Source organism: Pygocentrus nattereri, chromosome 6 (genome assembly GCF_015220715.1).
Source record: "Pygocentrus nattereri isolate fPygNat1 chromosome 6, fPygNat1.pri, whole genome shotgun sequence".
Taxonomy (NCBI): domain Eukaryota; kingdom Metazoa; phylum Chordata; class Actinopteri; order Characiformes; family Serrasalmidae; genus Pygocentrus; species Pygocentrus nattereri.
The window spans coordinates 24,702,343-24,716,444 of record NC_051216.1 but is presented as its reverse complement, the minus strand read 5'-3'; the positions used below and the strand labels follow the sequence as shown (position 1 = coordinate 24,716,444).

Genomic DNA, 14,102 nt, shown 5'->3' with positions numbered 1-14,102 from the left:
TAGTAGCTAAAACTGACAGTGGATTTACGAGAGACCTCAGTGGAAATTGCAGTTAAAAATCAGTTGTGGAGTCACAGCAACAGCATGTGAGCAGGTGGGCATGTGGGTGAAACTATACAGGCGGTTTGAAGGGTCAAACTAGGAAAACAATTGAAAAAAAAACATTAGCACCAATTAATCATTTATTGTATTATTGCATTATTAATGGGTTAACTTTGACAACACTAGTTTTATGATAACTTAAGCTTTACTTTGTATCAAGTCATACATCAACTATCACACATTTTCATCAAAAGGATACAATATGTAGCGATTAGGAATGTAATAATACATCATGACATCCCTGTGCTGCAAAAATGCACTGAGGAGATGAGCAATACCAGCCACATATCAGCTAAAGGTTTAATTTAATGGAAAACCAAATTTTGTTTGCTTTTCAGGAATAAAAAGAGTCTGATGTAGCAAGTTTCAAAACATGCCATTCACTCCCCAGTTTATACAGTCATGGAAACTAAGCTGCAAAATAGTTTCTTAAGAAGTCATTGTTTTTGTGGTATCATAAATACAAACATATTTACATTCATCTTTTCAGCCCAGTTTAGTCCTACTAATTCATGATGAAGTTATCAGATTGTTTCAGCCTGGACTGCTTTTGCATCAGGCAGACACACAAGGCAGACAATAAGAAAAGGCATTCACATAATAGCCTTAAAGGCACAGTAACAAAAAAGGCCTGTTCTATGGCATATTAAAAACTTGAAAATAGTCATGTAATCTCACACAAATGTTACAAGTTATAATTTATATGTTATAACTATGCATCTAATGCAATTGCACTATTTGAACAGAGAGGTCCTAACCTACACCCACACGTTCAATATCATTGAATTGAGAACCATTTGTCACTGTGTTTGCACACTGTGAAATTAGACCTCTGCATTTAACCCATCTGTGCAGTAACACTGGGGCAGTAGTGGGCTGGAGGTTAGGGAACGGGCCCTGTGACCGGAAGGTTCGATCCCCAGTGTCGACAGTCCATGACTGAGGTGTCCTTAAGCAAGACACCTAACAATTGCTCCCCAGACGCTGTGGATAATGTGTGTATTCACTAGTGTGTATGTGGTGTTTCACTTCACGGATGGGTTAAATGCGGAGGTGGAAAAAGTATCTTAAAAAAAAAAAAACATGCATGCACACTAGTGAACACACACACACTAGGGGGCAGTGAGCACATCTGCCGGAAGCAGTGGGCAGCCCTATCCATGGCGCCCGGGGTTAGGTGACTTCAGTCATGGAGTGTCAGCCGAGGGGATTGAACCGGCAACCTTCCGGTCACAGGGCTGGTTCCCTGACTGCCCCACCCACGACTGTCCCATATAATTCACTCCCAAATTAACCCACACCACGTTTGAAATCATACAATATACTCCAATCCCAACTCTCATTGGTAGGCTGTGTTATATGGATATCACCATTTATCTTCAAAATATACATTACAAACCCAGTATTGCGAATCAAATCGAATAGTGAAATGAATGCATGGTTACACCCCTCTGTCCGTCCACATCATGCAGCTCTACCTAGCACCGCTCTGTTTCTCCAGCTGCTGGAGCTCATCTCACTCTTATAGATGGAGGCATGAATTCTGGGTCAAATGCAGCGGGGGTAAACAGGGGGGACAGGGGGGACAGGGGGATGGTGATGGCACTGACTATTCCACAGACATGAGAGTATGAGGACAGTGGCCACTACGGCAGCGGCATGCGTCTGCGTCAAACACCGGAGCCACATGACTCCGGCTCCTCTTACACACCCACACTGCCACAAACACACACACACGGGGGCCGCGTACAGCACACCTGCTGCCTACATGGAGAGCGTTTATAGATTACACAGCCTAATCTGAGACACTGATCTGCAGACAGCAGACGGAATGTCCCGGAGGTTAAAGGGACACTGTCGCCACCTCCACACCCCCAACCCGATCTCTTTAATGTGAGACAGTTTGATAAACATCTACAAAATCTCCCTCTCACCACAAACACCATCAGTTGACTTTTTGAGCCTACATCCTCCAACTCTTGTTTAACAGAGGTTGTTCAACTAATAATAAAACTATTTCCAAATATCATCATGTTGTTGCTCAGTAATGACAATATTCAGTAAAATGTATGGCTGAAGAGTACGAAAGAACAAACATAACAGAATAATTCTGAATTACAATCACCCAAAACAAAGAGTGGCAATCAATCTCATTAAAGTTTACATCTTACAGTTATTAATCGATAACAAAAGCAGGTTAAAATTTGAACCTAATTGTTTTTTACTCAAAGCCTTTTAAAACAAGCTACTAATTATGTAGTTATTTAGTAAATTAATATTTATGTAGTAATGTAAGTTAGGTAGAAACTTTCAGAATGACACGTGTTTGTAAGTTTAATTTTATTAAGTTTAAGGTTATTGCTGTGTATACAGTCTTGTTCTGCAGAAAGAAAAACTATCCTTTTGTTAATGTGAAAAGAAACAGAAAAGAAAAAAGTACCTTGAACATAATTAACATTTGATTACGTAATTACATTTGAAAGGTATAGCAAAGCTAAAGTAACTGAACTCTTGAGGATAGAGCTGGGCAATATGATGATATTTATCATTACTATATTACTGATATATTAGTTTACAATATGTTGTTTGGGCATATCATGAATGTCATTCATACTTAATCCTGACCATGCTTCACTACAAAAATAGAATAATTTGTTTGATATAATTGAAATTAGTGTAGAGCACAGTGTGAAATGTTGCATACAAATCATTATTTTTTCATAGTATTTTTAAATGTGCCAATACTGTTTTTTTTTGTCTGTTACAACTTATCAAACATAATGCAAAAAAAAAAAAACAGTAAAAACTATTGTGGCATATTGTGACAATATTATATAGTATCAGGATTTTATATTTTTCAAGAGTTAATCAAACAGTCAGAATACACCATGCATTTCAAGCATCAATAAGGTATAATGTATTTTGCTAATCATTACAGTCATTTTCAACTTTTTTTTTATTGCTTCATACAGTCCATACCATTCATACGTATCATCATGAGTGCTTCTCCAGTTTAAGGCTGGGTGGCGGTCAGAGGTGAGTCAGTGTCCACTCACTTCCCATCAGACACTTACACACAGGGTCTCAGCTTACACCCGAATGACTGACTTTCTGACTCTCTCTCTCACTGGTTGCTGATTTTAAACTGTAGGAAAGCATGTGGCTCTGTCTCACAGAAGAACATATATGGCTGGCCTAGCCATGAGCCATGACATCATAGCAGCCTGAATGGCAGGAATAGGCATTCCCCAAATGGCTCCCCTGAGGCCATATGCCACTTCACTACTGTGTTTAGAAGGTAATACTTGTATGTCGAGTCCACAGGTGAGAAAGGTCTGCTTTATAAGCCAGTGAAATTTCCAACTTCACATCATTCCTGTTAATCCCTTGTCTTCATTTATGTGTTCATCTATGTCCAAAGTACTCCAGAAGTACTGTACATTTCTGATCCCAATGAATTAATTATAAGTCTCTCGGCAATGCTTCAATGCATGATGAAATGTCAACAATTCAGCTTGATTCAACTCAATCTTGTTGGTACAATTCAAAATTATAAATAAATATACCAATATGACTGGATGAAAAATCACCTACTGACCGATCTTTACATTTCCATTACAAAACACTGCAAAATGCTACAAGTGAACATTAGAACTACACGTACAATATACCACAATCACTGCATCAAGTGCCTCAGGGAACAACATGATTGTAGAAACAAAGGCAAACATTCCACAGGCCTGACATCAGTGTGCTTGTGGGGGGGTGTGCTCTAATAACGTGGCTTTAATTAGAGAGAGGAGTGAAGCTCTAGCTATAGATAGTGGGAAAATAGAGAACTGACAGATTGCTATGAGCTCATAATGCACTCTTTCAAGGGATTAGGTTGACAGCACTGAGTTATGGCCTCCTTTCAAAAAGGCTGGTTAAAACCCATAAAAAACTATGGAGTAGATTCAGTAAAAGAAATTCCTGACAGTCTACAGACAATTTGCTCTGGAAGGGGTGGCTAATATAGTGGCTTATCTACTTTTATGTAGATGAACACTTTGTAATTAAGATATGACCAGCACAAAAAGGTCTCCTGTTTTGTATTTAAGCATATTTTTGCCACATAACAGAATTATCTTACAATGTCATCATTATCCACATCTTTACTTTCAATGTCAAATGTTTTATTTTTAAACTCAATATATGGCTTGTTTTCTCAATACATTTTGCTTAGTATGCCAAAATATTGATTCTTACTCTTCAAGAAAGTATAATTAAATGTAATTTAAGTCATTATACTAACTAATTCATTCATTCATTCATTTTAATTTAATCAATTGTAAGTTATTGTAAGTCATATAATGGCTTTTCTGTAGTAATAGTAATTATTTTGCCATACTATGTAAAAATACCTAGAAAAAGTTATTAGTTCATCCTAAAAAATATTTTTTTTTTGTTTCATTATCAGGTCAAAATTTCAGATTTTTGTTTTCTGGCAGAAGAATTTCACCAGCAACATATGCAATGAGCAAATACTTTTTTAACCTCTTTATCTTAATCTAACTTTAGCTTGATTATTTAACTGTACTAATAAAATTTTTTGAATGATGGCAGCATATGAAAGGTGATATATAAACAAACTTGCCTTGCCTTACAGGGGCTAAAGGTTCACTGTGACAACAGTGATGTTTTGATTACCAGACACTTTGGGATGTTGCAAAATGTCAGTAGATCAGCACTGCATTATAATGCAAACTTGTTAGTTGTTTGAGGCCAGACATCTTGTAATAAGAATGTCTGGGGAAAGCCATCAGGAATTTGGGCTAAATGTGGGTGAAAACAAATGAGTGGGAGATGTTTAAACCAATCCAACACCTGCTGAAGGCCAAGCTCAAAGTAAGGAGCAATGATGCAATCGTCAACATTGTCCAACAATGTTATCATTGCTCATAAGTTCCTTTGAAAACTGCAGTTGAGCATACAGATGTATGTTACATGTGATGCAAACAGTTAAATGCAGTAAAAATAAACATCACCTCTCATAAGAGCTAAAGATAGCATTTTCCTAGCTAGCATGTTTTGGCTTTTGTTATCACTGTATTCCAGGCATTAAAAGAGTACAGTCTAGAGGAATTTGGGGGTGGGTTTTAAAGGGGAGTACGCTTATTGTCAACAGATTTCATTTACATTTACACCATTTAGCAGATGCTAATTATTGGAGTGACTTACAGCATGAATATTTTATACAGGAAGGCGAAGGTAATGTTAACAGTCTTTCCCAAGGAGTGTATTGGTATATCACATGGTATCAAACCTCAGATTAAAGAGCGAAGGGCAGAAGTGTTACCCACTACACCATACCAACCACAATTTCCTTGAATTCAAGCACTAAACTTTTTACAGATTGTCCTAAGAAGTGTGATGAGATCACGTCTGGCCCTGCCAAGACTGAAAAACTGCTGATCCATCAAGGTAAATTTTAATCAGTGATTTCTGTTAACCAAGCAGTTTAATTGTGAAATCATTGCAGCCTTACTCTCAAGCAGCAGGACTGCATTAAGTGAGGAAATGCTAATAAAAAACAACTGGAACAACTGACACAACTATTGCTCCACAGGCTTTGCCTGGGCAGGTCGCCACAGATTCAGCAGCAAACAAAGCTACCGTCAATCAAACACGGTCACTGTACACCTGAGACGAGTGGTGTGTTTTTTCACATGCTTCATTTTGATGTACTGCCAAAAGAAAGTAATTGTAATCCAGATAAAATGTAGCTGTTCAATTTTGAGTGGTAGGAAAATGGGTTAAACCTTTAATATCAGTACTGCTGAATGTTTTCTAACACCACGGAAAGCATGGTTAATGAAGAGTGTGTGGACATCACGAGAATCACAGCATTGCCAGCATTTCTCCTCAGCTTCCCTCCATGCAGTATTTCGATGCATGACGGCAGCCACATCAGCGCGCGAGAGGCTGATTCACACTGTCTAGGGGCCTGCTATAAAACCACACAAGGCGAGTCCAGCCAGAAAGAATGGAGGGAGATTTACAGGCTCATTATTGGAGAAGGCCCAAGACAGAATGAAGAGAAGGGGAAAACACCTCAGGCTGCTAGAATGCCCAGCTATAGTCTCCAACAGTGGTGCCATTCACAAGAATGCTGCAGTGGAACAGAGTGTGAAAATATGGCAGTGAAGTTGCAAGTGAGACAGAGACAGAGTGGTGAGAGACAGGAAATAAAAAACTCAAAATGTGACAGCAGCAAGGGGTGGGGGGTTTGGGAGTTTAGAGCTGAGGAATGAAGCAGTAGTGGCAGTGATCCCAGCCAGAGCCCGAGAGAGCCGCTCTCTTTGCTGGAGTCCAGTGGAGGAATGTCTCCGTCACTCTCTCCAGTAACTCGTTTAACAGAGAGATCTGAGGAAGGCAGGCCAAAACGACAACATGCAAGACCTGACAGAGGAAAGATATCTAGACAGGAGAACCCTAGCAGATAGTCAGTGTGAGGGACACCTATAATGTCCTACCATATGAGCAGTAAATTTCAGTGTGAACACTAACATGCATTTGATAATTTTGCTATAGTACAGTGTTAAAAATAGATCCCTAGATGAGACTTGACTTGGCTGTATGCTTCTAGGAAAACAGTACAGATTGGAATAGAACATTTATATTATGTGAAGGTTCTGTAAAAGGTTCTTCACACAAAGAAATCTCCTTAGTTCTTTATAGAACTACTGATTAAAATTAATCAAAAATGATTCTTTCAAAGAATCCTTTGTGGTCTCTTTATTTTATGAATGTATATCCTTATGCAGTTGTTTGAGTCTGAAACAGCACTAATGTCAGACAGGCCTGAATGGTAAGAACAGGTATTCTCCATAAGGCCCCTCTGAGGCCATAAACCACCTCATAACTGCGTATGGAACGTAATGCTCACAGATAGACAGAGACAAATCACATTAATCCTGAGAGAAACTACAAATTGCACGAGACATGCCTGCAATACAAGCCTGCTGGAATTTCCAATAACAGCAAGGTCACTACTGTAACTTGTGCACCTGTCTTTATCACACTACTCCATATCACATCACAAACATTCTAAGTCTGATTTAGATTTTATTAAACTGTCTTTATATTATTAGAAAAACCAACAGCCATTTCCTATGCTTTAATCCTTCTTTTGCAGTGTTCTGGAGTTTGACAAAGTCTTAGACCCCCCTGAGTGTTCACTAAAGTGCGATCTTTCAGTCAGCATCTGCTCAGTCACTCAAACTGAGCTGTACAGAAGCCCAGGACAACAGCCTGAAGCCAACAGCAAACACCGTGAGGCGAAGGCCCATGCTTGAAGTATGGGAAGGTCAACACTGCTTCTCAAATCCAGGATGTTCAACTCCTCTAATCCCACTGAGGACCACTCAGATTGTCCAGCTGAGCACACTCACAGAGCCTGAGTCCAGCTGGCCCAACACAGCAGGCACTCTGGTGTGTCGGTGTGTGTGTGTGTGTGTGTGTGTGTGTGTGTGTGTGTGTGTGTGTGTGTGAAAGTGTGAGAGGGAGGGATTAGGCTCAGTCTAGGGTGCTGTTATGGAATACTCTAGAATTTCCACTAGTCTACTTTATATGTAACAAAGTCAGTTATCACAGACAGTAATTTCAATATACTCAGAAAACAGAAAAAGCCACCAACACAACATACTAACCAGGGAGTCCCAGTCAGTCCTGGGATCACATTCCCATATTAGATATACAGTTTGTTTATGTAGTTATGTACATGAATATAATTATGCACTTTGGCACTTTCAATGCCTAATCTCAGTGCATAATTATATTCTGCAGCATTTTATCACTGTGAAAGAAGACACACAGCTTATGCACAAGTTGTGCTTTATTAAAAGCTGTAGTCAGTCCCAGACATGCTGTACAGAAAGCAAGTCAAAAGGCAGGTGCTGAAGCAAAGTTTGTTATGTAAGCTTCTGTTATAAGTCTGTTCTGAGTCAATAAGCATTCTGTTCTATTATATATGGAGATAGTATAAGGAAATAGGTCAAAATTAGTGTCTGCGGTAGACAAGTGCAGCATACAGAGATAAAAAAAATGCTGGAGTATTCTTTTTCAGTCCTGCAGCAAGATAAACCAGCCTTAGGCCTCATGATGAGCCCTGACCACAAAGGAAGTGAATCTGACATGGATGCAAGTTCAATGCTGTTCTCTCTCTCTCTCTCTCTCTCTCTCTCCATCTTAAACACCCTGTGTGAACACACAAGCAACATACCATACACTTGCACTAACTCCACAACATAACTGTGCTATGATGTTCAGAAAACAGCGTTCAAAGAAATCTGGGCAAATATTTGATGAAAGAAGAAAAAAGAGCTGAGGTGCTGTCTGCTTGAAAAGTGCTTTGGCTCCTGAAAGGACATGTGTCTATCTAGAGGCTAAGGACAGAGGGTGTGTATAATGAACAGCCCAGATGAACACAACCTACAGAGTCTGAAATGAAATTAATGAGAGCGGAGTGACTCCTGACCTCTCCATTGGTAAATATCCGTTGCCAGGTTTAAGGCGTGCGGCCACACAATTCATCTATTCACTGTGTGCACCAACCTCAGATATCCAGTTTTAGAGGACAGTTCATGCCTGTGGACTGACTTTGAACATTCATGAGAGCTTTACTCATCAAGCTTATATTTCAAAGAATCAGCTGAATGTGAGAATATGCTGCCCTTCATGTAATCTTTAGTAATGCTCCTCTGGTCTTCACTGGCATTAAGGTGACATGTCACTCAGGAAACAGAGTGGAGTTGACAGATCATGGCTTGATCCTATATGTTCTTGTCTTCACTATCCTAATACATGGAACAGTCCAATTACATTAGACCAGCCATTATCTCTAAATCACACAGGCTAGCGCTGGAGCACTGCCACAAAAAGCCACACATCTGGCAGCTTCAGGGGAACACTTTTTCAGCCACAAAACCATCCTGACAAGCTTCTTCTCACTTAACAACGTATTAAAGTAAAACTCTTAAACGATGACTGTGGGAACAATAAACTAGTGCAGAGAAAAAGAGCTTTAAAAGTTCCAATTAGTTTAAAAAATACAGACATTATGTCTGGAAGTGTTTAAAAATGGAAATGTGAATAAGACCCCAGCAAATGAGAAGTTAAAATTCCATGATCTAAAAACAGGGATAATCAACTTTGGTCCTGAACTGTTTGTGTTCAGCACAGTTAAGATGTTCCTGCTCAAATAAACTTGATTCAGCTCATCAGATAGATTTCAAGCATAGTTGGTGTTTTGGAGCAGTGAAATCACCAAACTTATCTGGACTGTAATTGATCACCCCTGATCTAAAAGAACAGTGAAAGAAAGAAAGAAAGAAAGAAAGAAAGAAAGAAAAGAAAAGAAAGAAAGAAAGAAATGAGGTTTAAATCTGAAATACAAAAGAATCACATTAACACTTTCTCATGTTACTGCTGTACTGCAAGCCAAAATGCACTTTTACTAGAAATTACTGAGTTGTGGAAGGGAAAAAAACTCTTTTGCATTTCTGACCCAAGACTGCCACCACATGGTATGTTATGGTATTACAATAACCTGAGAAGCACACATAAATTAAATATAGTCAGTGTTTTCATTCTAAAAACAAAAGCACCATGAGGTCTGGAGTGACAAGTAACCATGCAGATAAAGTCAAAGCCCACTCTTTAATTTAGTTCCAAAAAGAAAAAAAATACACAGAAGTTTAAATAACTAAAAATCAACATTTACAGCATTTACTATGACTCCTTGCCTTTATTACAGCTTCCATTCTTTTAGGGAGACTTGCTTTTGGTTTTTCATAGAAATCTGCAAGGATATTTTTCTATACCCAGTAGAAAAATACTATATTTTTGTAATATAATATAATATAATATAATATATAATTTCTGGTCTAATTTTTCTATTTTTCTTTGTTCAGATGTTGGCTCAGTGATCCATGTAATCACAATTACAAATTTAGACTCCATAAAACACAATTCACATCTGAATTGTTTAGGTTTGGTGTTTGTGTAGTGATTTTTTCTACTTTCCTGTCTGCATCTTTTTCTCAGTAACAGCTGTCTGACAGCTACATATGCTTTCAAGTCCATAGTCTTGAGTTGTCTTCTCACTGTGGCAAAATGGACAGAAACACCTGTGGATTTTTTCAGATCTGAAGCAAGAGTGGAGCTTGATTTTCTCCTCTCTCTCTCAAAGATGAATGCTTTAAGTACTGACGGTGACAGTTCTGGTGGTCTACCATGTATTGCACAATAGTTATGTGTCCCGTATTGTATATCTTTTAATATTTTAATTGTTGTGGAAAACTCCTTTCTCCTTCTTTATGCAAGTGGATGATGTAATAATATCCACAGAAATATTTCCTTCAACCTCTTTAAATGCACATGAGAATAAAAACATGCAAGGCAGTTAAAGTGAGTTTGGGTACTTGCTTGTGTGAATGTTGGTGTTTTAAAGGGGAACATAGTGTCAGTGACTCTTTGGGAACAGCTTTTGTTGGGAGAACACAGTTGTAACTTGCTAAGTTTAATATTGGAACCACAGAAAAGTTTGATACGTTTTCTTAGTGTTGTATTCTTCTTGACACTGAAAAATGAATAACTTGTGCTTAATGGCTGAAAATTAAGCAAACAAAAAAGTGGTCTTTGACTTTTGCACAATATTTTATATTTCTTAATAACATAATACTTTCAAACGTTATATCAGCTTCACTTACCATAAAGGCACACTTTACAGTTCTACAATTACAGACTGTTCCTCTGTCTGAGTGTCACTGCTGGACTGAGAACAGTCTGCCAACCAAAATCATCCAGCCAACAGCACGCAGGCACAGGCCACCAAAGGACTTTTGCTAACACAAACTATGCGGCAACAGATGAGCTACTGTCTCTAATTTTACATCTATAATATAGACCAACAAGTTGTCTGTGTCTAATAGAGTGGACAATAAGTGGACAACCTTCACTACCACGTCAGTGTCACTGCAGTACTGAGAATTTCCACGTTGTGTGACTAATAAAGGATTTTATCTTAATGATCCACCACACAAATTATACCCACTCTGTGGTGGTCCTGTGGTGGTCACGATCATTGATGAACAGCATAAAGGAAAGCTAACAAATTATGCAGTGAAACAGATGGACTGTGACCTGTGATTGTTACCTACAAAATGCAGAAATACAGTAGGTGGATCTGACAAAATGGACAATGACTGTAGATACAGGGAAGGTGTACCCAAAAAAGTGAGCGCATGTAATGATTTATTGCTTCACTGCAAAGATCCTCTTACCTGCACAGGTCGTCCGTCCTCGGAGCCAATCATGTTCCTCCACTCCAGCAGAGAGCGCTGCAAATGATCTAATCCTGTCTCCCATAGTCTCACATAGCCACCCATGTCTACAGTCACTACCCCACCTGTGCCCAGTGGAGCCATCACTACATCAGTATCTGACACTTTAGAGATCCACACTGTGTAGGGAGACATGGATGTAGTCCTGAAAATGTAAATATGGTAAGATATTAAGAAACTGTGCCACATTTTCTTCACATTGCGCTGCACTTTTTGCATAGAGGCAAAGAATGTTCCATATCTTGGAAAAACAATACTGTTTACATATATCTGCCCATGCAGCCTACAGCAGTCTAGCTTCACACACTTGCACTGAAGTTAAAAGGACTGTTTCAACCCAGACTGCTTTCTAAATAAGACACAAGACAGCAGAGCCAATCAGAAGAGAGGTTATTTGTATATATCAGTCTCAAAGGCACAGTAACAAAAACAGCCTATTTAATTCTACAGGATTTAAAAAAGGCAGGAAAATGGTCATGTGGAAATGATTTTGGTACATAAAGCCACATCTAAACATTATAAGTAGACCTGAAGGCGAAAAAGATCAAATGGGCAAACCTTATTCCACTTGATGAGGCGAACAAATATTAAATGAATCCTTTTTTATCAGTATAACTCAGATACATTGTTAAGGATAAATATGTGCAAACAAACGAAGTTTAAAACCCTGATGTTCTTTCACCATTCTTATTACACCATCTCACCTGAACAGATGGTGGAGCTAGTGTCAAAAAAAATCAGATTTCTTATTGCATGTCCAAGCAGTGTAAATATACAAGGAGAAATGTACAGAAATTCTGTTTAGTCAAAAAGCATGGCATTCTCCTAAAAACCTGTTTACCTTGGTACTGGAATATATTTGACTTTTTTGGAGTTCAGGTCAGTCACCTCCAGGTATGCAGCAGTCGTAGGTGGAGTGATATCTGTGATTGAAAGCAGTATCAGTCATTTTCTGGTAAATCTAAAAGGATAGATATGTGGACTGGTTAATATGGTCAATAGTGTGGACTCACCTTTAGGGTAAATGTCAGCTAGAGGTACTTGAGTTGGGGGTAGAGCTCGTACCACTTGATTGGCTCCTACCAGGCTGACACAGTTAACCCTCTTTGCAGGTCCTGTGCTTCGGCTCGACCCAAAAAACATGTCAGGACCTCTGCCCTCTGTAAGGGGTGATGTCCTCTTAAAGCTGTACACCTCATTTAGGGACTGCAAAAAATGCATAAAACACCTCCAGAACAAAACCACTGCATACAAATGAAATATTCATATGAATCGGTAAAGCCACCTGCTGTAATCTGAACTATTCAAATCTACTGCCTATAGATGTGATGGTTATTGGCTATACTGCTGTATCAGGGGTCCAATCTTGTCTGGAAAAAGCTGGTGTGGTTGCAAGGTTACATTTCAAACAAGCAGGAGCACAAGTCATTCTACACGTTTAAGTAATTAGGCTCAGTCGTCAAACAACTGATGGTGTGGGCTCCTGCTTTGTTCTAATCACATTATTACCTTATGGATAAGATTGGACACCCCTGTGCTGTACCATGATATTAAATTTTACAAATTTTAATATTTCAAATCACACTATGCAAAGGTAGAAGTAAACTGTCTATTGCTACAGTGTTCCTGCAGAGCATATGCCAGGACAATGCAGGTGAAATATGCAATGCATGTTGGGTAACTGTCAAACATGTGTAACATCTGTCTTGCTTATAAAAATGGCATATTACAAGAGAATAAATGCAAACATCAAAGAGCCATATACTACATTTATGTACATCTGTGTGGTTTTGTTTATCAAAAATGATCATAATCCATTTTTGCATAACCATTTTCCAAACTCTCATTCTCACTTAGAAGTAAACAGGCCTAGTTATTGTTACTGACCCTTTAAGACTGATATATGATGATTGATTTAAAAGGTATTCCAGATTGAAATATTTCTTATAACTTCAGTTTAGTTGGGCAGAACAAAACTGCTGGACTGGGGAGTCAACAGTATGTTTTGAAACTTCAGTACTGTTTGCATTCCACAGCAAACTCAAAAAAGTAAAGAGCATTCAGTTTTCCAAGATATTGGCCCTTTAATGCAAAGTAATACGAATTTCTTATTCTCAAAAAATAGTCAATACCTTGTTAACTGGTTAGAAAAACACAGGAAAATTAGATTCATTTTCTTCATGATGCCCTCAGTCATTGTCTAGGTTTGTAGAAATCCACAACCAGCTCATCTGATTTAACTTACTGAAGGATTAATTAGCCAAACCAGGTGTTGAATGATAGCTACATTTAGTACGGGGCTGTCAGGATGAGCGGTTTGGACATGGTTGAACAAACACATTGAAATAGTAAAAATACTGCAGAAATATTATTTGTATTTTTTCTAATATTCGTGGTTTTTCTGAGAAAACAAATGCTTAATATCCAGATTAATAACTTTTTAAGTTCATTTTCCTTTGGTGCCTAAATATATTGCACAGTAATGTAAGCTTACACAGGTTGAACAGTAAACAGATGCAATCCTAGTGCTGGTAACATTTATTCATATTTATTGTAACAAGGAATATTGTACAGAAATATAGAAGTTTCAATGACAAATCTACATAAAACCTGTAG

General features: G+C 38.4%; 1 protein-coding gene across 1 annotated transcript in view; it reads right to left on the bottom strand.

Moving 5' to 3' along the window:
• Nucleotides 1–14,102, bottom strand: part of vwa8 (von Willebrand factor A domain containing 8) — a 106,848-nt gene that overhangs the window by 38,495 nt on the left and 54,251 nt on the right. The window contains exons 35-37 of the mRNA XM_017710845.2: nucleotides 12,500–12,692; nucleotides 12,328–12,409; nucleotides 11,427–11,631 (exon numbers count right to left, since the gene is read on the bottom strand). Coding sequence (XP_017566334.1) covers nucleotides 11,427–11,631; nucleotides 12,328–12,409; nucleotides 12,500–12,692 — 480 coding nt within the window. The remainder of the gene's footprint in view (nucleotides 1–11,426; nucleotides 11,632–12,327; nucleotides 12,410–12,499; nucleotides 12,693–14,102) is intronic.